This window comes from Alosa sapidissima, chromosome 9, assembly GCF_018492685.1.
Source record: "Alosa sapidissima isolate fAloSap1 chromosome 9, fAloSap1.pri, whole genome shotgun sequence".
Lineage (NCBI taxonomy): Eukaryota > Metazoa > Chordata > Actinopteri > Clupeiformes > Clupeidae > Alosa > Alosa sapidissima.
In genome coordinates this window covers 25,112,032-25,139,531 of record NC_055965.1, presented here as the reverse complement: position 1 = coordinate 25,139,531, position 27,500 = coordinate 25,112,032, and the positions used below count along the sequence as shown (strand labels likewise).

Here is a 27,500-nt window from a genome sequence, read left to right as displayed (position 1 = left end):
AAAATATAAGAGAAAGACACGGCAAGAAAATAGATACAGACAGAGGGAAGAAGAAAGAGGGAGACAGAGAGAGAGAGAGAGAGAGAGAGAGAGAGAGAGAGAGAGAGAGAGAGAGAGAGAGACACATCATGTTTCTGACATATTCTAATTCCATATTCTAATTCCACTGGCCTATTACTGTGGAATGACACAGTAGACATCTGTCTTCATTTTGTGCCCACATGTCTCCACTCTCATGTCTCCACTCTCATCATGTCTCCACTCTCATCATGTCTCCACTCTCATCATGTCTCCACTCTCATGTCTCCACCCTCATGTCTCCACTCTCATGTCTCCACTCTCATGTCTCCACTCTCATGTCTCCACCCTCATGTCTCCACTCTCATCATATCTCCACTCTCATGTCTCCACCCTCATGTCTCCACCCTCATCATGTCTCCACTCTCATGTCTCCACTCTCATATCTCCACTCTCATGTCTCCATTCTCATGTCTCCATTATCATGTCTCCACCCTCATGTCTCCACCCTCATCATGTCTCCACTCTCATGTCTCCATTCTCATGTCTCCACTCTCATGTCTCCATTCTCATGTCTCCACCCTCATGTCTCCACTCTCATCATGTCTCCACTCTCATCATGTCTCCACTCTCATCATGTCTCCACTCTCATGTCTCCACTCTCATCATGTCTCCACTCTCATGTCTCCACTCTCATCATGTCTCCACTCTCATGTCTCCACTCTCATCATGTCTCCACTCTCATGTCTCCATTCTCATGTCTCCACTCTCATGTCTCCACTCTCATATTTCCTCGTTGGCTTTCTGACATGTTGATTTCTGCGGCCACTCTAATGTGATCAGCAGCGCAGGCTGCAAAGCTGTGGCACAGACAGAGATGGAGGCCAATAGGCACCAACAAGGACATGAGGATACCAATGGCTATCACAACAGATAAACTCTCTCTGTAAGGGTAGTGTGTATGTGATGGTGTGGATGGGAATGCATGTAAGTGTGGTGTGTGGCTGTGTGTGTGTGTGTGTGTGTGTGTGTGTATTTGACTTTTTTGTGTGCTTCACTGATGAAGTGACTCCCCTTGTTTAAGACAAGCATCTATATATCTTGCTGCGACTCTTGCGCTCTTTTGTTCCTCTCCTAATAGTATTCTTAGACTTAGATCTTAAAGTTTTGAAGGTTGCATTTCTCTGAATTTAGGAAAGAATTGATCTCGTATCTCTTTCCATTGGCAGCATTCAGCCAAAAAGTGAAGCTCTGTTTCTATGGCACCTTGGTTGCAGTTGGTGCACAGCCTGTCTTCTCTGGGCAGCCAGGTTTGCCTGTGTCTGCCCTTCTCAATAGCCAGACTGTGATTGCTTAGTCTGTACCTGGTCAAGGTTTTTCTCTGTCTAGTATCAGTGACTGTGTATAGGTAGTCTGCCACAGTGTACTCTCTGTTTAGGGCCAAATAACATTGAAGTTTATTTTGTCTTTTTGTTGTTTCAGTCCAATATGATAAGTAATTTTGTTTTTCTGCATTTATAATTTGGTTAGGCCGAATTGTTTGAGAAAGGGTGGCAAGGTCCTGAGGCTGACTATTATTATTATTATTATTATTATTATTATTATTATTATTATTATGTTGTGTTAGTTGTACTATTAGTATGTGTGAGTCTCAGGACTAGCTGGATGAGGGGACTTGTTTTTACACTCATATCTTGGCTTTTTAGGGCTTTATAACAATAAGAGTTGGGGTCGCTTGTTTTGAGATGTTCGACAAATTTGATGTCTCTTTTTTCTATTTTAATTAGTAAAGGGTATTGACCTAATTCAGCCCTGCATGCATTGTTAGGTGTGTTCCTCTGTACCTTGAGGATACTTTTACAGAACTCTGCATGCAGGGTTTCGATTGGGTGTTTGTCCCATTTCTCAAGTCCATTGTACATTTTTTTTATTATATATACTCTTTTGATCCCGTGAGGGAAATTTGGTCTCTGCATTTATCCCAATCCGTGAATTAGTGAAACACACACAGCACACAGTGTACACACAGTGAGGTGAAGCACACACTAATCCCGGCACAGTGAGCTGCCTGCATCAACAGCGGCGCTCGGGGAGCAGTGAGGGGTTAGGTGCCTTGCTCAAGGGCACTTCAGCCGTGCATACTGGTCGGCAACCCTCCGGTTACAGGTCCGAAGTGCTAACCAGTAGGCCACGGCTGCCCCAAATAACAGGACATAAGAGGACCCCACACTTCACTGCCGTATAATGAAATTGGTTCGACAACTGTTTGAAATATTTTGAGCCAGATCCGAATGGGTCAAATTGAATAGTTTTTTTGATGGCATAGAAAGCCCTTCTTGCTTTCTCTTTCAAATCATTCACGGTCAAGTTGAAATTACCAGTTGAACTGATTTTTAGCCCAAGGTAGGTGTAACTTTTTACTTGTTCGATTGCATATGTACCAAGGGTTAATTTCTTTCCCTGATGTCTGGAAGGTTAGTATTTTTGTTTTTTGTGGGTTAATAGTCAGGGCCCAGGTCTGACAGAACTTGTGCAGGACATTTAGGTTTTGCTGTAGACCCTCTTCTGTTGGAGACAGCAGAACCAAGTCCTCTGCAAAAAGAAGAAATTTGATTTCGGAGTCATTTAATAGGAGGCCAGGAGATGCTGACTGCTCAAGTCTTTTTGCCAATTCATTATATATATTGAAGAGGGTCGGTGATAGAGGACACCCCGTTCTTGAGTGAAGAATTCTGTTTGTTTGTTTCCAATTTTAATTGAACATTTGTGGTTTAAGTACATTGTTTTTATTATGTTGTATGTTTTTTCCCCTACACCAGATTCAATAAGTTTACAAAATAGGCCATCATGCCAAATAGAATCAAATCTCTCTCTCTCTCTCTTTTGCTGTCTCTCTCTCTCTGTATGTGTGAATGTGTATGTGTATGTGTATGTGTGTGTGTGTGTGTGTGTGTGTGTGTGTGTGTGTGTGTGTGTGTGTGTGTGTGCGTGTGTGTTTGTGACTGGGAATCTCTACTAATAATCTTTGATTGATTTCTCCATGTAGGGCTCACACACTCACTCACTCACTCACTCTCTCTCACACACACACGCACACACACACACACACCTCTCGTTCTCAGAATAAAATAATTATGCTATGAACCCACTGGACTTGCCCTACACCTCAAACCACACACACACACACACAGACACACACACACTCACGCACACACTCACGCACACACACACACACACACACACACACACAGACACACACACACACACACACACACACACACACACACACACACACACACACACACACACACACACACACACACACACATACCCTGCCGACTCACAGTTGAATGAGGATGGTGATCCTCTGGAGCGGCTGAACTCCTCCCCGTAGAGTGCTGCCATGCTGGGCTGGCTGCTCCTTCTGCCTGGGTACGCCGGGGGCACCGCCGCCCCACCCAGCCCTCCTCCTCCTCCTCCTCCAACACCTCCTCCTGTAGGGCAAACATCATGGTTATTGTTGTGTGTATTGCACCGCCACACTGCCCAGCCCAGCCCTCCTCCTCCTCCTGTAGGGCAAACATCATGCTCTACCCAGGCCTCCTCCACCTCCTCCTCCTCCTTCTTAATGGTAAACATCATAATCATGGCATTTAAGACTTTGGAATCACCTATGGACCCTTTCAAGAGAGTTCCATCATCAGCATCATAGTTGGCCCCACAAGACTTCCTTTTTAACATTCCATATGTTATCTTAATGCAGAGGAAGTAGATTGGGGCCCAAATAGAACGTTCAAGCATTGTTTTTGTTTTTGTTGTTGAAAGGGTCTATATTCCCATGTTATGAAATTAATAAAATGAGCTGAAAACAGTCAAGACATTGAGAAGATATAGTCTCCTCCTTATAGTCTCCACCACTCCAAAAATCATAAGCATGAAATCATAAGAATGCATATTTTTGTCAATATTGATATCGTGATTATGTAACACGATTACTCAATGATTTCGGACAACAGTTACCACGGTACAGCAAAGGGGTCTACTGGATTCATAACTCAAAATGAGGGAATATGTAATTTTTATAATCATTGGAAGTAATAATAAAAGTTGAAATTGGTTTTAGATTAATTACATGGCCCTACCTCCTCCTCCTCCTCCTCCTCCACCAGTGCCCCCGCCTGCCATGCGCTCCTTGGTCTTCAGGGCCTGGGCTCGCTCCTGACGGAGCCGCTCGTCGTCACGCAGCAACGCCGCCAGCTGCTTGGCCTTCTCACGCACATTCAGGCCCTGGACAATCAATCAATCAGTCAATCAAACAAACATCCAACCAACCAACCAATCAATCAATCAATCAATAATTGAATCAACCAATCAACCACCAATCAATCAATCAATCAATCAGCCAATCAACCAATTAATCAATCAAACAATCAGTCATTGAATTAGTTGAAAACATAAGTTCAGTCAATCAATCAATCAATCTCTCAATCAATTACATTGTAATTATTTACTGCAGTTGCTTAACAAGAAAATAACAATAAAATAACAATAAAATATGAGAAACGTTGGAAAAGATTAGCGCATAATGAATAACCTAGTCACAGTCCTGGTCAATCAATCAATCAGCCTACTAATTAATCAATCAATCAGTCAATCAACTAATCAGGTTTTATTAATCAACAAAGCATGTGAAAACTGCCTGAGAAGTGTATCGGCGTAATGGAGCACCTGGTCACGGCCGTCGCGGTCCACGTACTGGAAGTCGCGCAGCGTCTGGATGGTGAAGGCGTTCTCCCGGCACTGCTGTGCCACCCGCTCCGAGCCTGTCTTGGCCAGGTAGTCCAGCAGCGTCAGGGCCTGAAAGGGTGGACGAGAGGGAGAGAGAGAGAGAGAGAGAGAGAGAGAGAGAGAGAGAACAGAAAGGGAGGTAGAAAGGTAGAATAAGAATGTTAATCCTAAAGCCAGTATTAAAGCCTGCATCTGAGCCTGACTTGGCCACGTAATCCAACAGAGTCTTATGGGGTGGTAGGGGCATGGACAATGGGGAAGAAAGAGTACAAATCTGAAGAACCTTTATGAGACAACAGAGAGAGAGAGAGAGAGAGAGAGAGAGAGAGAGAGAGAGAGTATTGTAATAATAATAATAAACCAAAATCCAGTATTAAGACAAACAGGATATGAATGCTGTATTAAACCTGGCTTCTTATTGAAGCAGATTAAAATGTTAATCTGGAGTCATCTGAAGTGCAACATACTGCGCCTCTAAACAGAACGTGTGTGTGAGAGTGAGAAATAAGATAGAAGTTCAAACGGAACGTGTGTGTGAGAGTGAGAAATAAGATAAAGTTCAAACAGAACATGTGTGTGAGAGTGAGAAATGAGATAAAGTTCAAACAGAACATGTGTGTGAGAGTGAGAAATGAGATAAAATTCAAACAGAACATGTGTGTGAGAGTAAGAAATAACAAAGTTCAAACAGTAGAGAGAAAGATTGTGGGAAGAGATAGCAGTCAGAATAACCAGCCGCGTAAAATATTTACACATACAAGCTAAAATAAGACGTTCAGCGTTCTGAACCCTCTAAAATGGATGTGAAAGCCACCAGCCAACCTGAGCATGACAAACATCTCCTAAGATTGTAAGAGGTGGCTACGGTTAGCCACCAGGTAACTCTAAAGCCAACCTGGGCCTGGTGTGGTCATGAACATGCCTGAAACAGCATGGCCTTGACATGGTTGTATTTTTGTTTGTTGTTATGTTATGCTTTGATTTGTTTGGTGTTATGTATTTTTGTAATGTTATTATTTTGTTTTCTTTGTTATTTGTGTTCTGCATCTGTCCTCCATGCCCAGGATAGCCAGCTGAGAACCTGCCCACTCAAGACTTTAGTTACGTTTTAAATGGGGCAGTCCGTGGCCTACTGGTTAGCGCTTCGGACTTGTAACCGGAGGGTTGCCGGTTTGAACCCCGACCAGTAGGCACGGCTGAAGTGCCCTTGAGCAAGGCACCTAACCCCTCACTGCCGAGCGCAGCTGTTGTTGCAGGCAGCTCACTGCGCCGGGATTAGTGTGTGCTTCACCTCACTGTGTGTTCACTGTGTGCTGAGTGTGTTTCACTAATTCACGGATTGGGATAAATGCAGAGACCAAATTTCCCTCACGGGATCAAAAGAATATATATACTTATATATTATTTTACTCACTCCCCTCAAACACTCTAATTCTGGCCATTCATAATTTGAGACTGCATAACGCCCTGTCCGTCATCTAGACCACTAGATGTCAAAATTTCCCCTTTTTGTCTGTCGGTGTTTCTGTCAATCACAGCATAGTGCATTAGCATACATTACCCAGAATACAACAGCACAAAAAACAATATAATATTGAGAGATGGGGAAATATGGCGGATGAATACAGAGCTGTGGAAATGATAAAGAAGAGAAGAAGAGAGCTAAGAGTACGTGCACAATCACACACACACCTCCACACACACACACCTCCACACACACACACCTCCACACACACACACACACACCTCCACACACACACACACACACACACACACACACAGACACACACACCTCCACACACACACACATACACCTCCACACACACACACACACACACATACACCTCCACACACACACACACACCTCCACACACACACACACACACACACACACACTCTCTCACCCCCTGCCTCTCTCTTTCTCTCTCTCTCTTTCTCTCTTCACCCCCTCCCTCTCTCTCTTCTCTCTCTCTCTCTCACTCACACACATACACACACACACATACACACACTGACAGGTTTGGAGTTGCTTCATGCATTATAAATGGAGTCTTAAATATTTGATGAGATGAGTTAATCTAAATGGAGACAGAACTCAGAAGTGTCTTCACTTGTATTCCTAGTCTACTGTAACTGACTATTCTTATGATTTAATTATGCCATTATTTCAAACATGCATGTGAGCACACACGAGCACACACACACACACACACACACACACACACACTAAACCACACACTCTTAGTTAATTCAAACGTGATATAACAGTTCTAAAGGTCTCCAGTTACACAATTCCTTTATTCTTAATTTACACATCCCAAAAGAAAGTGCACAACCTCTTTGACAGACACATACACACACACACGTGCGCACACACACACACACACACACACACACACACTTCTCTCTTTTACACATACGCACAGTAATGCACACGTTGCAGACACACACACACCCATACACCCACACAAAGACACACACAATCTCACACACACCTTGTAGACGTGTCTCCAGTTCTTCCCATGGTCGTTGAGCCGTTTCCACACCATACTCATAACCTCAGAGAAGGCCACCACGCTGAAGGTGAGGTCAGCGATCTCTGACATCAGCGAACTCGATGGACCCCAGGGGTCATTCGAGGTCGCCTCACGGACCTGGACAAAATACACACACAAACAAACAAACAAACAAACAAACAAATAAACACTTCAGAATCAGCATCCAATTTTATTCTCGTTCACACATACAAGGAAATTTGGTGATGCGTGGGTCGTATTTTTAATGATCCCCCACCTGCCTGACCCGTTTTGGAGATCAAATCCACCCTGCCCGAACCAACAAAATATGCGCTAACCGTCAACCCGAACCCGACCAACAAGTTACGTGATTGCGCCCATATGTCAAGTTAGCTTTTTAATTCATGGAACAGTGCACTGCAGTCAATGTCACCCTGCACTTAATATAATGCTGCGTGTCCAAACTTAATACAACTATAACTATTTAATAATCAATCATCAAACATGGGAGCATCGAAGGGAGGATGCTGATGCTCTAGTGACCATGAATAGAATACGGAGTGGAGGACGTGACAGGTATAAAGTTAGGAAGCTGCACCTTGATCTCGGCCTCAGAGTAGTTGTGCACGATGTTCTTCACTTGCCGACGGAGCGCCGAGGTCGTCATGGTGATGGCTGGATGGAGAGCGTTGAGTGTGTGTGTGTGTGTGTGTGTGTGTGTGTGTGTGTGTGTGTGTGTGTGTGTGTGTGTGTGTGTGTGGTGCGCGTGTGTTTGTGTGTCTGAGTGAGTGTTCGTGTGGGAGTGTGTTAGCGTGATGTTGGGAAAGAGGAACTAGTTATCGACACAGTGGGGACAGGGGGACCAAGGACTGCCACTGAAGAACAGAAAGAGAGAAAAAAAGAGAGAGGGAGACAGACAAAGGGAGGGAAAGAGAGAGAGAGAATGTTAATTAAAACAGCAATAAGACAGCAGGGAAAAGGGATGTGTAGATAAACAGGAAGATACATTTCCTAAATACATTAAATGTACATTATTGTGTGTATAATTATGTATTTACTGCATATATTATGCATCTCCATGTTATGCATCACTTTATGTATCTAATGCATTTTACGTATTTAGTGGAATAAGACAAAGTAGAAAGAAAAAAAAGAAACAAACAAACAAACAAACAAACAAAGGAAGGAAGAAAGAAAGAAAGGAGGTGAAGAAATGCACAGTCAGACAAACACAAAGAAAATCCACCTTCTCCTCCTCTTCCTCCTCCTCCTCTTGTCTCAGTGACGGATGATCGTTTGTGCTAGCAGCCGTGGGCCGAGGCTTCCTCCTCCCCACAGCGGTCACTCTTCATGTCCTGCTGCACGCCGCCTCCGTCTCTACCCATAATCCCCTGCTCCGGCCTCACACCTGCGGGAGGAGAACATAAGCACAGGTCCCGGGGTCAGTCTGCCATCACGGGACTGGTTTGAGGTCAAAGGTCAATAAAGCACCAGTGTAGAGAGGAGGGGGGACCACCCCCCCCTTTTTTTTGTCCCTTTGTCAAGGTCAAGGTCAAAGTGAACTTTAGGGGAAATTCATGTGGACATTGCATGTCACAACATAATCTTTCAAGACAGACACCACAGACAAGGGAATAAACACATAAATATAACGTATATGAATAAACACATAAATATAACGTATATGAATAAACACATAAATATAACGTATATGAATAAACACATAAATATAACGTATGAAAAGAAAAGAAAGAAAAACGAGTACAGAATCTGACATTATGTTAAAATAGCGAAGATAATTGTAAAGGAATTAAGACCTGCCATGCAGTTAAGGTAAGATTAAAATGCCTGATATATTTTTGATTGTTATGAAGTCTGATCGTTGTGGGCACAAATGATTTATTGTAATTTTCCACTGTAGAATTCTGCCATTTGACCTGTTAACTTAGACAGTTTTATCGACTCTCTTGCAGTACAAACCCACAGTGTGAGCACAAGTAATCACGTCCGACTGAGACGTATGGCGCGATCATGTAGTATATGACTGAGATGTATGGTGTGATCATGTAGTATATGACTGAGATGTGTGATCATGTAGTATATGACTGAGATGTATGGTGTGATCATGTAGTATATGACTGAGATGTATGGTGTGATCATGTAGTATATGACTGAGATGTATGGTGTGATCATGTAGTATATGACTGAGATGTATGGTGTGATCATGTAGTATATGACTGAGATGTGTGATCATGTAGTATATGACTGAGATGTATGGTGTGATCATGTAGTATATGACTGAGATGTATGGTGTGATCATGTAGTATATGACTGAGATGTATGGTGTGATCATGTAGTATATGACTGAGATGTATGGTGTGATCATGTAGTATATGAATGAGATGTGTGATCATGTAGTATATGACTGAGATGTATGGTGTGATCATGTAGTATATGACTGAGATGTATGGTGTGATCATGTAGTATATGACTGAGATGTATGGTGTGATCATGTAGTATATGACTGAGATGTATGGTGTGATCATGTAGTATATGACTGAGATGTATGGTGCGATCATGTAGTATATGAATGAGACGTATGTATGACTGAAAAAGAAAACAGTGTCTACTCAGTTTCCACAGCATGTCCATAGAAAGCAGTGAATCAATCCACTGAGGCCAACACTATTAAAGACCTGTGGCACACTTCTAATATTTTGTTTTATTTCACACTTCAAACACACTTGATTTTTTCACAGTTTTTCAGGTGCTTGTTTTAGTTCACTGCACATTACACACGTTCCGCAGTGGAACATTTTAATCAAACAATTTGCGTTTTTACAACAACATGCTGCTACTTAACAGCCCTCATTCATCTTTGATTACCGTGACTGTAAGACATTTTCACACACACACACAAACACGCACATACATGCACACACACACACACACCTAAGTAGACACACATGCACACACACATAACTGCTCTCAAATTCATATTTGATTACTGTGACTGTAAGACATCTCCGCACGCTGGAAAGTAGAGATGTGGCTCTAGCTCAGTATGAACACCTTAGTTTATTATGAATAGATAGAGAGGTTATGGAGGAAGAACTGGTTTATGATTTATGAAGAGATGACAGAGATGTAAACACGTAGTACGGCGTATATCTGACAAACACTGTCTTATACAAACTGAAGCACAGTCATGTCCACACACTGTTAGACTGCCTCACACACACACACATGCACATTCAGACACACACACACACACACACACACACACACACACACACTTGGTAACCTAGTTTTACTTCCAAATCGGTATTTCACTGGAGAGCAAGTTAATGGTGAAGGCCTAGTTTGGACTGCTGTGGACTTGGCTTGTGTGTGTGTGTGTGTGTGTGTTTGTGTTTGTGACATTAGAGAGACAGAGCAGAGATAGTGTATGTGTGGGTGTGTGTGAGAGAAAGAATATGTGTGTGTGTGTATGTGAAAAAAGTGTATATGTGTGTGCATGTGTGCGCGCGTGAGTGCATGTATGTGTGTGGTACAAGGATTTTCCACACATGAGCAACGACATGGAAGAAACCACGGCAACCATTTTGCCATATTTAAGTGGTGAATCGCCATAGCAACAGTGACCCATGAAGAGCCTTGGTTTGTGTCTACATGCGCTATAGCCCCACACACACACACACACACACACACACACACACACACACACACACACACACACACACACACACACACGCACACACACACACACACACACACACACACACACAGAAAGCCAGCTGGCAGCTCCCAGTATGGAGAGACACTGACATACAGGGCGAACTGTTTCACATTTCAAGCCCTGAGAGACAAACAGCTGAGACAAATGAGAGAACACCAACACTGTGAAGTGCCTTTGTCCTACTGCTGCAAATTACTGGTGCCGAGCAGAGCAAAGAAATGAAGACGTTCAATTATCTTTTCATTTGTGCAATCTCCGTCCATGTTCAAGCCAAATCTATGCATGTAGGCTGTAAGAAGGTGAAATAAAATACAATGTTTAATCAAAGCAATTATCCCATTTCACATTTTCTGGATGTCTGGCTTCGTTAAACTTGAGTTTAATGATTACCTTGACAGGGTAAAAGGTCTTCCTGTTCCTCTCCTCCCTGCAGACTGTACTGTACTTTACAGCTGAGTAACTTTCTACAACTCATCTTCCAACCTAAACCTCAACAAAATTGACAAAGACGTTTTGAAAAAAGTGCTGCATTTTTACTTCATCAGTTTGTTGACCACAGACATTCTGCAAGTGGTGATAGCTTTGGAATTTCAGCAGAAGTTGGTGACAAGGTGGTGACACCTTGTGAAATGGCCTAACTGATAAAGTACAAAAAACAAATACAAACACTGCAAATGTAAACAACATAACAATGGAATGTTTGATGAATATGGAATGTTTTGAGTAAACATGGCCACTAGTGGAATGTTTGGAGTAAATTACTATAGTGACAGAGACAGAGGAGAACAAAAAGCAAGATGTGATGAGAAAGAGAAATAAGTGGAAATGAGGGAGAGAAAGGATGTGGAAAACAGAGATAAGAAAAAAAGAGAAAGAGAGAAAGAAGGAGAAAGGTAAGCAAGGGGGAAAGAAAGCAAGGAGGTCAGCACATTAATCAAGAGTGCCGAGTAGGACACTCACTCACGGGCACACACACACAAACTGACTCACAAACACACACACAAACTGACTCACAGGCACACACACACCTGCATTTGCTCTCTTCTGTAGGATACCAATGGGGTCAAACAAGTTCACACTTGTTCTTGTTTTTGTCATTATGCAGAAAGTCCTGACTCATTAATACACACAAACACATACTCCCTCACACACACGCATGCATGCATGTACGCGCGCGCGCACACACACACACACACACACAGACATACACAGTAGTTTAATGTTTAATATAACATTAAATAGATTTTAGATTGCAAAAATTACATCTATTATGAGATGTTTTGCACACACTACTGACTATTAAGGCAATTTCTAAAAGGAGTCTGATAGTGAAATTCTTTCTCTCACACCAACAACCACCCACCCACCAACACGTGCACACACGCACGTGCACACACACACACACACATTTGCACTTGGACATAGAACAATATGGATTACCTCATTTTATCTTTATGTGTGTGTGTGTCCACCATATTCTCTGTATGTGTGTATATGTATGTGTGTGTGTGTGTGTGTGTGTGTGTGTGTGTGTGTGTGTGTGTGTGTGTGTGTGTGTGTGTGTGTGGTAAAGGGCATCTATCCGTCCCATCCCAGAGGCCCGTCCACCTCATGTGTATATGCTGATACCCTCCAAAACAACTCGTTCCTGTTAGACCAGCGCAATTCAATCCCACCGGCCCTCCTCTCCTCTCCTCTCCCTTTGCCCCTGTTCTCTCATCCTCTCCTCTACCCCCCACCCCCCAGTTCTCTCATCATCTCTCCTTCTTGTTGTTTGTTCTCGCCTCTCCTCTTTCACCTCTGTAGAACCGGCAGAACAGAGAATAGAACGTGTGGAACACAGAATGGAGGAGATGCTAACTGAGCAGCGCTGGCCTGGGTGGATGCGTCTGCGGAGCCCAACGGCATCACTTCAAACTTGTAATGTTTCAGAATGAAATGGAACGAAAGCCGTTCTAGTGGAACATTTGTGCTTGCCAGGTGTTCTAAGAAAGTTTTATTGAAATGCCTGGAGAGAGACATAATGACAGACTGAACTACATAAACCAGTTGGAACCTCTAAGAATTAAAAGGAGCAATCCAGCGGATTTTTCACATTGAGTTCCGTTTCGAGGTCACCGAGTACTGTTCGTATGAAAACAATCGGTTTTACAGTACCTTGCTCGAGTTGCTACAGCTAACAGCTAAAGCAGCGAGGCAGCTACAGTGCTACCCTCCGGGGGCATGAATATGGAGGCTCGAGAACATGCATCCAGAGTGTAGCGTTGTAGCTGCCTAGCTGAAAACCAGTTGTTTCCTTTTTCCTCCATGTTGACAGTACTCAGTGACCTCGAGAAACTTAAGATCTATGTGAAAAATTGCCGGATTTGTCCTTTAACACTTAGGGCCCTAATTTAAATCAATACTATTTTGGTGGGCAAAATGCGAAGGATGAGGTCTAATTAATGCGAAGGATGAGGTCTAATTAATAATGATGAAACATCCATTTGCTAATATAATACCAATACCCAGAAAGACACAGGATTAGCCAAAATGATTTAATTTATTTATCTTTTATTAGTTTTGTATTATTTATTTATTTGTTTATTTATTTCACTCAAACATTGGCTGATCAGCTCAATGCTCCCACGTGCCACATGCACTTTGCCTGTTATTTTAATTAGGGTCCTTAAAGTTATTCTGTTCAACTGTTTGCCTGGAACTATGATACCATTGGTTATTACAACTTTTTAGGGGGACCACTTTATGTATTATATTACAGAAATATTTAACAAACATTTTATTTATTTCATTCAGAGCTTGCTTGTCTGCATTCAACCCACAACTACACACTGTTATGATTGAAACCTGCCCATCACCCTGATTATGGCTTCTGCAATAGATTGTGTTATTTGTAGGCCTACACTGTTTATCAGCTCTGTTGCCTTGGTGATTATCTTGGATATTAGCAAGAACTGAACATCGCAGATGTGTTCATATCCTCCATTCATGGGAGCATTAGGGAACAATTAAGGATGTGAAGTTCAGCAACAAATTGCCTTCCACTTCCTCACAGACTCCTAGAGGCATGTCCCTGATCTCTAGATGCTGATAAGATAACAGAGCAACACTTTGTCTTCCTGCTCTCCTAGAAGAGCACACCATAGACTATGAATGACACTCAATATCTGCTCAATGTCTATGGTATTCTACTATATACTTCTGTTATGTACCCCCATCTCTCTCTCTCTCTCAATTCAGTTCAATTAAATTTCAATTCAAGAAAGCTTTATTGGCATGAACGTTTCAGGAACATTATTGCCAAAGCTCAATTACATGTACACAAAAATATAAATAAATGAATTTTATCTCTCTCTCTCACACTCTCTCTCTATCTCCTGTCATTTCCCTATATAACAGGAGAGAGAGATGACATAGGGACTAGTACTACTACTACTACTACTACTACTACTACTACTACTACTACGATGTAATCACTATGTTAGGAGCAAGCTTATTTACCAGTCCTAGTACACTGTCTTATAGAATGTGTGTTAAATCTAAGCTTGATGTGATGAGACGTATCAAACTACCGGTATTACTAAATTAACTATTACCTAGTGAAAACCCCCTTTTGTGAAAAGAAAACTTATGAATAAGTGCACAGATTAGTAACTAGTACATTGTCATCATATTGCCAAGATGGCGTCATTCGTCTCTGTAGTGACATGCAGATGTAGTGGACTAATATTGTGGCTTGTGTGTGTGTGTGTGTGTGTGTGTGGTGTGTTTGTGTGTGTGTGTATGAGTCACCGTGTGTGTAGGTGGACAAGGCTCACGGTGAGATCAGCTGTCAATCACTAACACTGCCCACAGAGGCATGGCGGCCATCTTGTGATTAATATGCATGACCACGCAGCTCTCCTTCATCAAACCCACCACCTCCACTCACATTATCTCTCTCTCTGTTTCTCATTCCCTCCTCCTCCACCTCCACCACTCACTCACTCTACCTCTCTCTCTCTCCCTCTCTCTGTGTCTCATTCCCTCCTCCTCCACCTCCACCACTCACTCACTCTACCTCTCTCTCTCTCTCTCCCTCTCTCTGTGTCTCATTCCCTCCTCCTCCACCTCCACCACTCACTCACTCTACCTCTCTCTCTCTCCCTCTCTCTGTGTCTCATTCCCTCCTCCTCCACCTCCACCACTCACTCACTCTACCTCTCTCTCTCTCTCTCCCTCTCTCTGTGTCTCATTCCCTCCTCCTCCACCTCCACCACTCACTCACTCTACCTCTCTCTCTCTCTCCCTCTCTCTGTGTCTCATTCCCTCCTCCTCCACCTCCACCACTCACTCACTCTACCTCTCTCTCTCTCCCTCTCTCTGTGTCTCATTCCCTCCTCCTCCACCTCCACCACTCACTCACTCTACCTCTCTCTCTCTCTCTCCCTCTCTCTGTCTCATTCCCTCCTCCTCCACCTCCACCACTCACTCACTCTACCTCTCTCTCTCTCTCTCTCTCCCTCTCTCTGTGTCTCATTCCCTCCTCCTCCACCTCTCACTCACTCACTCTACCTCTCTCTCTCTGCGTCTCATTCCCTCCTCCTCCATCTCCACCACTCACTCACTCTACCTCTCTCTCTCTCCCTCTCTCTGTGTCTCATTCACTCCTCCTCCACCTCTCACTCACTCTACCTCTCTCTCTCTCTCTCCCTCTCTGAGTCTCATTCTTTTCACCTCCACCAAACTCACTATCTCTCTCTCTCTCTTTCTGTGTCTCATTCTCTCCACCTCCACCATACACACTCTATCTCTCTCACTTTATCTCTCTCTCTCTTTCTGTGTCTCATTCTCTCCACCTCCACCATACACACTCTATCTCTCTCACTGTATCCCTCTCTCTCTCTGTGTCTCATTCTCATCACCTCCACCACCATATTCACTCTATCTCTCTCACTCTATCACTCTCTCTTTCTGTCTCTCATTCTCTCTCTCATCTCCCTCCTTCTGTCACACAATCCCTCTCTCTCTCTCTTTCGCTCTCTGATGAGAGACTTCTATTCTCACTCTTGTTCTCTTTTTCCTCCTCTCTCTCTGTTTTTTCTCTTGCACTCCTCCATTTCTACAAAATCACCCTCCCTTTTCTGTCTTTTCTTCTGGCACACAGACACTCTGTGGTTAATTAGAATGCAGTGAGGGGAACTCCATTGCCCTTGTGTGTACACCTCTAGCTGGTGTCAACAGAGGAGAACCCTGGCAATGTAACAGGGCTGTCTTAGAACACACACACACACACACACACACACACATACTTACACACATATACGCACACACACACACACAAGCAAGTAGAATGTCACATTTTGAGCAGATTCCTGTTTACATAGCAATCAACATTGTTCCAAATGTGTGTGTGTGTCTGTTGTCTGTCTGTGTGCATGTGTGTGTGTGTGTAAATGTCTGTGAGTGTTAGAGATAGAAAAACAGACACAGACAGAGAGAGAGAGAGAGAGGGGGGGGGGAAGAAGAAGAGATAAATCAGCACTTTCAGCTTTCAATGTCAAAGCCTTCAAACCCACAGGAACTCAGCACACAGTCCACTGAGGCCTATCTCTCCCCTTCAGCCAACTACAGAGCATTCAAGATCAATATGATCTATAGACGTTTACCAGACACCAACAGCAGGGAAATCAACACTGAGAAATTTAAAAATATTTATATATTTTTTTCTTCTGTTTGAGCAGACAGAGGTATGAGTCAATTCAAGAGAGAACTCTTCATCAATGAAGGGGGACAAAAAATCTTTAGAAAAATGTTTACATACATCTCCCTGTAGCAAGTCAGCACTCAACCATCTCGAGAACTAATAAACTGGTGTGAGAAGAGACATACTGTAGAGTGGAGATGACAGAGGAAGAGAGAGAAAGAGAGAGAGAGAGATAGAGACAAAGAGAGAGAGAGGCTGAAGGACAGATCCAGAGAATAAAATAAAGCACTGCAGCAAAAGAGAAAAATAAACACAAGACAGAGACGGAGAGCGTCATTTGTTCAAGATGTTATTTGTTCACTTGGGAGTTATTACCTCCATCAAGGTGGTGAGGTTTTGTCAGTGTGTCTGCCTGTGTGTGTGCAAAAACAAAGGTGGAGGATTGGCTGAGGAGGAACCCATTACACTTTTGATCCATACAACCATTTACAGTAATAGATAGATGAGAAGAGAGATGATAGACAGATAGATAGATATATTGACAAACAGACAGACATACAGTATATAGACATATACAGTATATTACATAAATAGTTAGCTAGATAGATATATAGATAGATAGATGCTAGACTGATCCCAAAAAAAGTTTAGGAACATAAGAATCGGTCAAAATTCTTACTGTCAGGTGATAGTTTTTTTACAACCCCTACTTTTGACTGAGCACACCAGGCTGCCGATGTTTTCTAGCGCCATCGATCGGGACAGTGGTGACACAGGGTCGGAGAGGAGGAGGACCGGCTGCACTGGAGATTGATTAAGACACAGAACTGGGTCGAGGAGACAGAGGGAGGAAGGGAGAGGAAGGGATAGAGAGGGAGAGAGAGGAAGGGAAAGAGAGGGAGAGAGAGGGAGGGATAGAGAGGGAGAGAGAGGAAGGGATAGAGAGGGAGAGAGAGGAAGGGATAGAGAGGGAGAGAGAGGAAGGGAAAGAGAGGGAGAGAGAGGGAGAGAGGAAGGGATAGAGAGGGAGAGAGGAAGGGAAAGAGAGGGAGAGAGAGGAAGGGATAGAGAGGGAGAGAGAGGAAGGGATAGAGAGGGAGAGGGAGAGAGAGGAAGGGATAGAGAGGGAGAGAGGATGAAGAGAGAAGAGGGATAGAGAGGGAGAGAGAGGAAGGGATAGAGAGGGAGAGAGAGGAAGGGATAGAGGGAGAGAGCTAATGACAACAGAAGCATGATATGCTACAGAATGCCATAATGTAAGGAGCTGCCACTAGGGGAAAAGTGATTAAAGTGATTAAAAGTGTTTCCCATATATTGACTTATTTGTGGTGGCCCATCACAATATCAACATTGACCACCACACAATGATTTTCCAGGTTGTACTACATTGTGCTTAAATCTGGTTAGCATCATAACCACGCTGCGCTAATTTGTTAAAAACTGTTGCATTTAAGTTAATTCTGCAAACCTACCACCACAAATAGAATTCAATTCTGTGGGAAACACTGAGCTGTATCAGAGTATTTGTGTGTCCATTTATGTATGTACCGGTATGTTCGTGATGATTATGGCTCAGTCAAATTCCCCTGAAAAAACAGTTGAAATAAAATGTATGTATGTATTTATTTGTATTTATTTATTTACTTCCTACATATTGTTTTTACTTTAACCGCTCCATGTCAATTGTTTATGCTTTATATTTTGTTGTATTGTAGGTCCAGTGCAGTGAGAGAGGGCTGAGAGAGGTGGAAGATGAAGAGGAAGAGGAACACTCAGATGGAGTCTATGAGCAGAGAGAGAGAGGAGGAAGAAGAGGCAGGTAAGAGTCTAAAGAGCAGCAAAACGAGTGAAACTAGAGGGATAGAGAGAAATGGGAGAGAGGGAGTGAGAGAGGGGGATGAAGAGGCAGGGAAGAGTCTAAGAGCAGAGAGAGAGATGAGGAAGAAGAGAGGGAAAAGTCTAAGAGTAAAACTAGAGGGATAGAGAGAAATTGGAGAGAGGGAGTGAGAGAGGGGGATGAAGAGACAGGGAAGAGAGATACAGTGAGGAGAACCAGACAGGGGAGTGAGAGAGAAAGAAAGGGAGACAGAGGGATGAGAGAGAGGAGAGGGAGAGGGAGAGAGAACGAGGGAGAGGGAGAGAGAATGAGGGAGAGGGAGAGAGGAGTGAGAGAGGGAGAAAGGACGAGACAGATGTGGGCCTCATCTGGAGTCTCGTAACAGAACATCTGACAAATCAACCCCACCGTCGGTCTGTAAGCCAAAAACCTCATGGCTGATCAAACCCATTCTGCCCCGAAATGACTTGCGTGCCTGGTGTGATTAAACCGACCTCCTGAACGCAATAGAGCTGTAAGCACAGCGGGACATTCCGTCCTTTCAGCGAGAGGACCTCCACAGCTTATCATCTGCACGGATAACTCATTACATAAACTCAGCCCAGACAACATATGGACACTCTCCAGCTGAGATGAGCTGGCTTTAAAAACTACTAAACTGACTCAAACGGAAACACAATGAGAGGAATGATGGCTCAAGCAAAAGTTCTATCCGGGAAGACCCGTAATTATTATCCGGATGTCAATTATAGCAATATTACTTATATACTGTAAGTGGCTTTGAAGAAGAACGTCCAAATACTGTAAAACACAATTATAAAAATAATTGACATCATCCATTCATTCAGTGCTACTAACTTGAGCAAAATACATTCAGCTGGAGGAATCATAGTCAATGTCATCCATTCATTCATTGCTACTAACTAACCAATAGGAAATGCATGCGTGTGTTAGAACTGTTGCGTCTCATCCCTCTGCTGGCAAGCAAGGAGGCCCCAGAAGTGGAAATTGGGACACTGTGATATGTCATTTTGCAAACCCCTTCATCTGACTGCCCTTCACCAACTCTCTATCTCTCTACTAGAATGCGCTATAATCGACCACATGCATTATGTTAATGCAAATATAAATGTGAATATATACGTCCATGTGGTGAGAGAGGCATAAGGAGGCTGTTGCCTTTTGAGTTCCCTCACACAGGAAAGCCCTGTGCTGTGCTGTGCGTTTGTGGGGAGACCTGGGCGCTTAGCTGGGCATGACAGTGATTTATGGCCATGGGAAGTAGGCTGCGCTACGGGGGAAAGCAGGACGGAGGAGGAAGAGGATGGGGAATTAGGCGATGAAGAGAGCTGGTCTCCAGTGAGAACAGGGTGTGTACGCGTTCAGAGCAGCAATCACTGTTTCAGTGTCTTGCATCACATTATACCGCCGCTGTGGTTAGACCGCCTTATGGAAGGCCGGAAATAGTTATGGGCTAGCTTGATGACCACAACTCTTCTGGAATGACTGCCTGTGAGTCTGTGTCATGGAATCATACACTTCAGAGAGACTCAAAACGTCACATTGAGAGTGACAAGGTTTGCAAGCAGCATGCGACGTGATGCACATCGGTCACCCACAAATCTGCAAAAATCTGTCAGCATCCAACGCACAGATTGTGGGAATACTGAGTGGACATAATTAGGTTATTGCCTAGGATCTAGCAGAATCTTCCCTTTCTCAGTAGGTCTGCTCCGAGACAGAAAGTGTCCCTGATTAGCATACACATGCTGTGTTTGGCTCATCAGGAGTAACACTGACAGGTTTCTTCAGGTGAGAGCCAGGAAATAGGGGAAAGCCAGCAGAGAAACGCTGCATTTGAGAAGCCCAGCTCTAGACCTGTAAGTCGCTTTGGATGGAAACGTCTGCTAAATGAAAAACCATCAATCATCATATTGAATCATCATTAACATTTGCACAACGGTTAGTCCTAATGCCATTGTGTATGTCAAGATAGTCAAACTGTTTTGTCTTGTTGTCAATATGACTTACGGTATAAGTATTTTCTTATGACCAATGCAAAAGGCAGCACTATTTTCAATTTCAAAACTACAAAGGAGTACTGCAAAGGGTTCATTGCAAGACAATTGATGTGTTTCAAAGGTTTTTGTCTGTTGACAGCCATTGTGACAGTATAAAGAAAACAATAGCTTTTACAGCATTGGGCCAATGAAGACAGTAAAACACCCCTTGGTCAGAGCGGTCCACCACTGTACATCTTTCTATACATCCTGACGTTCCTGTCTGTCAGGTCACATATATTTATATAACACACTATGACACTAGCTAGTTCAACACATTTCGACAATCGATTAAATAAGGCCAGTGTGTTTTATGCTGTAGGACAGGAGTGTCAAACTCATACAGGAAGTGGGCCGGATTTGTTGGAATGAGACCTCACGGGGGCCGTCATTGTTGTGGTCATTTTTTATTTCTCTGCATTGGTATCAGAGTGTTGTTTGATTATATACTCCTTTACTACACCCACTCATGAGCAAACAAGTACAAATCATTTACTCGTCATATCCTGCTCTTTCTCTCTTGAAACACCCAATTTCCATGTCAGTTTTTTGGCCTCTTCCTTCCTGGGGATGATTTGCAGTGCTATGTTTAATCAATTTATTACAGAAATTGCTTATTACAAATTGTGGATGTGAATATCTTCTTTCTAATTTTCCCTTCCTACCCAAAACATCTGGGGGGCCGTATGAATCCTGCTGGCGGGCCTGATCTGGTCCCCGGGCCTTATGTTTGACACCCCTGGTGTAGGACTATTCAGCAGGGAAGCAGTATAGTGCATTTTGACCAACATGACATTAGCAACTGAAAACTGAAAAACACAACAGACATTTGTACAAAATCAGTTGCATGGACGTACTGTTATTTGTTCAAGATGGGGAAAAACTGCTTTAATGACGTGCACAAAAGATGAGATGATTTGGAGTTTGAACAGATTTGAGAATTTCAATTCTGATCTGATGCAACAAAGCAACCGAGAAAAGCTGTAAGGGATAGGGAGAGGTGACAGATATTAAGCACATGTGACATGGGATGGTGCCTTCTTGATAACGCCAGTGAAATGCTCAAAGGCTATTCTGCTGGTGAGGCTTTTTTGGCCCACAAAGGTTGCTTTGTTGGTGATTCTGTTTTTGACGGTAAATAGGCTTGGTTGTTGATTGGCCGCTGAGAGAAATCCCCTACCTATGGGCCCAGCTGTGAATATCTGCAATCTGAAAAGTGACACAGACTTGCACTGGCAGGTTTGCAAATCAAATAACAAATATGATGCATCAAACAGGAACTCTGTGAGAATCTAAATGAGACAAAGCCAGATGGCAGAGGTAGACACAGCACACACACACACATTTTTGTTAATTATAATGTCTTACAGAAAATTCATTACCCTTGTGTGTACCCCTCTGCTAGTGTCAAGAGGGGAGCTCTGGCATTGTAATACAGCCGTCTTAGGACCACACCACGCCCGAGCCTCCTCTAGACCTCTCTAGGAGCGGGACTGAGACCACACCACGCCCGAGCCTCCTCAGGACCTCTCTAGGAGCGGGACTGAGACCACACCACGCCTCAGCCTCCTCAGGACCTCTCTAGGAGCGGGACTGAGACCACACCCCAGCCTCCTCAAGACCTCTCTAGGAGCGGGACTGAGACCACACCACGCCTCCTCAGGACCTCTCTAGGAGTGGGACTGAGACCACACCAGCCTCCTCAGGACCTCTCTAGGAGCGGGACTGAGACCACACCATGCCTCCTCTAGACCTCTCTAGGAGCGGGACTGAGACCACACCACGCCTCCTCAGGACCTCTCTAGGAGCGGGACTGAGACCACACCAGCCTCCTCAGGACCTCTCTAGGAGCGGGACTGAGACCACACCATGCCTCCTCTAGACCTCTCTAGGAGCGGGACTGAGACCACACCACGCCTCAGCCTCCTCAAGACCTCTCTAGGAGCGGGACTGAGACCACACCACGCCTCAGCCTCCTCAAGACCTCTCTAGGAGCGGGACTGAGACCACACCACGCCTCAGCCTCCTCAAGACCTCTCTAGGAGCGGGACTGAGACCACACCACGCCTCAGCCTCCTCTAGACCTCTCTAGGAGCGGGACTGAGACCACACCCCAGCCTCCTCTAGACCTCTCTAGGAGCGGGACTGAGACCACACACCAGCCTCCTCAGGACCTCTCTAGGAGCGGGACTGAGACCACACCCCAGCCTCCTCAGGACCTCTCTAGGAGCGGGACTGAGACCACACCACGCCTCAGCCTCCTCTAGACCTCTCTAGGAGCGGGACTGAGACCACACCATGCCTCCTCTAGACCTCTCTAGGAGCGGGACTGAGACCACACTGGATGGAAGAGGGAGACTACAGACACTCTGTACAAGGGCTGTCACTGACCCTGTTAAAATCTGGTTCAAAATGTGTCTTGGGCCATCGGATCAAAAGTGGCCAGCACTATATACAAGTGTAAACGACCACTATGATGATTTGTGATCACTCGAAAACACTTACCAAGGTCACCACCCATCTTTGATCACCTATCTTTTGCTGTGTAAAAGCTAATGCGTCCTGATGCATGTGGGCAGTAACAACAAATCTGAATACAAGTGCTCAGCAATGTCGCTAGCTGTCCACCTTGGACACAGGGGAAATGGTGATGTGTGTGTGTGTGTGTGTGTGTGTGTGTGTGTGTGTGTGTGTGTGTGTGTGTGTGTGTTGATTGCCTGGGATGTATTTTCAAACCAAGTCTAAAGAGGGGTTAGTTTATGCTTCAGAATCGACAGCTCTATGGAACTGGAAATACGAAACAGAGAGAGAGAGAGAGAGAGAGAGAGAGAGAGAGAGAGAGAGAGAGAGAGAGAGAGAGATGAGATATCTGGCATGAAAAACATTTTGAAGTGTTTGCAGTAAACATCTGAATGTAGAGAGGCCCTTATGAGGAGAGCTGTGAGTTCAGAATCAGCAGAAAGAGAGTATGTGTGTGTGTGTGTGTGTGTGTGTGTGTGTGTACTTGTGTGTGTGTGTGTGTGTGTGTGTGTGTGTGTGTGTGTGTGTGTGTGTGTGTGTACTTGTGTGTGTGTGTGTGTGTGCGAGTGTGTGTGTGTGTACTTGTGTGTGTGTGTGTGTGTGTACTTGTGTGTGTGTGTGTGTGTGTGTGTGTGTGAGTAAGAGAAAGAGAGACAGAGGTCACTGGGGATAGATCTTAGTATATGCAGAAGAGGAAGAGAAAGAGAGAGAGAGAGAGAGAGAGAGAAAGAGAGAGAGAGAGAGAGAAAGAGAGAGAGAGAGAGAACGGTGTAACACTCCTTCATCTGTCTAACCTTCTCACACAATTACACCACTAAAACCCATAAAACATTTAAACCTCAAACTGGCATAGGAGAGGGAGAGAGTGAAACTGAAAGAGAGAGAGTGTATGAGGGAGAGATATAGGGAGATAGAGATAGAGATAGAGAGAGAGAGAGAGAGACAGAGAGAAAGATGTACACAATGAGAGATTTCTAAGGGCCCATTTAAACCTCCAAGTGAAATAAGAGGAGAGAATGAGACTGAAAGAGAGTGTGGGTTAAGGGACAGATCCAAGGAGATAGTCAGAGAGACAGAGAGAGAGAGAGAGAGAGAGACAGAGAGAGAGAGAAAGAGAGAGGGAGAGAGACAGAGAGAGAGAGAGAGAGAGACAGAGAGAGAGAGACAGAGACAGAGAGAGAGACAGAGAGAGAGAGAGAGAGAGAGAGACAGAGAGAGAGAGAGAGAGAGAGAGAGGGAGAGAAAGGGAGAATGGGCCCCATTGAGCCCCAGACGGCTGTAGCAGTGGAGGTTCAAGTGTGTGCAGCTGGCTGCCCTCCCAGCTGACGGCTCCACGGTGGCAACGGAGCAGCAGGAGCCCAGACAGACGCCCTCACTGTGGGTCTGGACACGGCCACACGACTCACTGACCGACTGAGAGGGCAGATTATTATGGGCTGCGCCAGCTCCGCTGTCCTGTGCAGTGTGGGATTCCTTAGTGCGGTTACAGTACATGTGCAGAACAATCTGATTTTAAAAGCATCAGCCTGGCTATTATCAGAACACAGAATATTCCCCAAACTATGCATCATTCACAAGAAATAGGCTACAAGATTCAGCTAAACACTAAACATTACTGAACATCACTGCACGTTAAGTTTACTTAACTGAACTTCACTGAAAGTTACTGAACGTTAACACGTTACTGAACGCTGGATATTACTGAATGTTATCGAACGTTACTGAACATTATTGAAGTTTACTGTTAGTGTGCGTGACAGGAGAGGGAGAGGACGCGTACCAGTGTGCCCGTGCCCAACACTGAGGCCCCAGGCAGCTCACCGTGGGCCTTCCTCCCCTGCCTGCTGGCTGGTGCCTCCGCCCCAGCAACACACGCAGCCAAACCCAATACTTGACTCTGCTCAGCGGCAGAGGAAATATCTGGGCCATTACCACTGTCGGGCATGCCACTGAGGCCGCCCGACAGATTAGAATTGGGTTTGGCAGGGGTTTTTTTTCTGTTTTTTTCTATTTCAAGCCTGGGCTAGCGTCTGGCGAGTTTATTGCTGTTGAAAACACCCCTGTTGATGTAATGTTTGAAACTGGGGAGGGTAGGTTGGTTGAGAGAGTTGGTTTTTAGAGAGTGTCCTGCTTTTTAGGGTTGATCTGGGACACGTGGTCTCTACAACCCCCCCCCCCCCCGTCTTTGTGTGTGTGTGTGTGTGTGTGTGAGACAGACAGACAGAGAGAGAGAGAGAGAGAGAGAGAGAGAGACTGCAACACTGTCCACCCACATTCCAACCCCCCCCCCCCCCCATCCCAATCTGGCTGGTGTAGTGTGTGTGTGACAGAAAGAGGGAGATATAGAGGTGCAACTGTCTAGTACACCTACATTCCAACCCCCCAACTGCATGCAGGAAAAGTGGACTCTGTCATCGAGTGGAAGTGTGATGTTTTTCGGCTACTGCTGCTGCTCCAGAAATAGCGCTCGAGTCGGGACAATTTATTGAATCGGCCTTGCACATGAGTAATGAGTGCTGTCTGGCACAAAAAAAAAACAAACACACACATTGGGACGAGAGGAGCACGCCCTCGGGACTGGCCTACTGTTGCCACCGTGTGTCTCTCCTCTGTTAACGCCCGCTTACTGTGTCAGTGAAGGGGAATGCCACAGCCAAAGACCAATTACCAAAAACCTCAATCATGTACTGGTATGTACAGTAGACAAAACAATAGTAGAGAAGTAGGCCCTGCACCCAAGCTACTAAACAAATCTTAGAACATTGTTAGTTATGAAGGCTCAACAGAGTTCCACAGATGGATGTAGAACTAACATTAGGGCTGTGCTGAACCAACTCAAAGGTAGATGTCAGGCCTAATGAGTTAGTAAAGTCATGGTCATATGAACAAAGTGTGATGAAATAATGATTTTCCCATGTCAACCTTGTTGCTACTGAGGCTTCTCACTGGTTAGCAGGCCTATCAATTGTCAAGGCCTACTCTTTCGGTCTTCGGTTGGCAAATTAAGCCAGAAATTGGGTTCTTTTTCACACATCGTGTTTCTACGAGGATATGTAAACGAAATTTAGGCTACACAGTTTTACTAAAATAAACTGTTATATCTCTCTATATCTTCTAACACTCGCACTTTCTTCCAACTTTCCATTAGCCCAAGATGCCGAGAAATCCACTCAGTCTCTGTGCCTGTCTGTCTGTCTGTGTGTGTGTGTGTGAGAGAGTGTGAATGTGTGTGTGTGTGTGAGTGAGAGAGTGAGAGAGAAAGAGAACTGAACACATGGCATAACGGCACTGCAAGCAAGCGCAGCATCACCTTGCAACGTCAATGTGGAATGTGAATGTATCACGTTGGACGTTGCCGTAGCGGCCGAGTAGGCTACGCTACAGAAATATTGTGCACTTTCTGTGGCGGCAATATGGTATAGTGCGTTACCATCATGACAAGATACTTTTAACCAATGTTTACATTTAAGCTATGCTGTAGTGTAAACATAGGCTCTGCCAGTAACTGAGCTGTGAATCTTGTTATTTCAAGGGTTTAGGATAGATTTTCACTCAATCTGTCATAACAAGAAACAAGGACTCAAACAGGAATATTGCGTCAAAGCATGGATGCGACACTCTTGTTGGCTACAGCCAAAGCTACTGTAGCCTGATGTAGGCATCTTACAGCGTTCACCCCAGCCGAAGGTCTGACCACGATTTAACGACACAAGCACAACCATAGCCAGTGCCCTAACGTAGCCTACCTCCTGTGCCGCGCATCATCCGCTCCGGTTCCCGAAGACTCTGCTCATCACCACGGCCGTCCTCCTCGATAGCGATAACGTTACTGCTGATGCTCGTGTCCAAACGCTAGGCACCCGGGACAAGAGGAATCCAGCTAGCCTCCGCTGCTGTCGAAAACGCGATGGATGAATCGGGAACGAAGGTTGGCGTTGGCCGATTTTTATATTGCATGGGGTGAAGTCGTAGTCGCTGTCAATCGAGGCGTGGGGGGATTATAGGTATTACAGAGCGGGGAGGCTGCAACTCAAACCGCGCACGCCTTCGCACTCACGTTGGCACGCATAGGCACGCACTCACACACACACACACACACACACGCGCGCAGTGAGAGGGCGTGTGGGAGGGGCGGTTGGGGATGCGCGAGGCCTGCCGAGTCAGCCGTTAACCCGGTAGGTACCGTAGCAATGCGATAAGCGCCATAGCTCACGGAATGCTATGGGGCAGTCAGCGGGAGGGGAAATGTAACCTAAAACAATGCCATGTAGGCCTATGTTCATTGAGATCTGCCGCTTCCATGAGAATATTACTCATCAATCTGATGTAAAACAAA

General features: G+C 44.6%; 1 protein-coding gene across 3 annotated transcripts in view; it reads right to left on the bottom strand.

Moving 5' to 3' along the window:
* epn3b (epsin 3b) overlaps positions 1-27,234 on the bottom strand; it is a 41,278-nt gene extending 14,044 nt beyond the window's left edge. For all 3 annotated transcript variants that reach the window (XM_042105087.1, XM_042105088.1, XM_042105089.1), the window contains exons 1-7: positions 26,911-27,234; positions 8,569-8,730; positions 7,921-8,197; positions 7,302-7,460; positions 4,747-4,875; positions 4,161-4,305; positions 3,363-3,512 (exon numbers count right to left, since the gene is read on the bottom strand). In XM_042105087.1, the coding sequence (XP_041961021.1) occupies positions 3,363-3,512; positions 4,161-4,305; positions 4,747-4,875; positions 7,302-7,460; positions 7,921-7,989 (652 nt within the window). In that variant the 5' untranslated portion in view covers positions 7,990-8,197; positions 8,569-8,730; positions 26,911-27,234. The remainder of the gene's footprint in view (positions 1-3,362; positions 3,513-4,160; positions 4,306-4,746; positions 4,876-7,301; positions 7,461-7,920; positions 8,198-8,568; positions 8,731-26,910) is intronic.
* Positions 27,235-27,500: the final 266 nt, after the last annotated feature.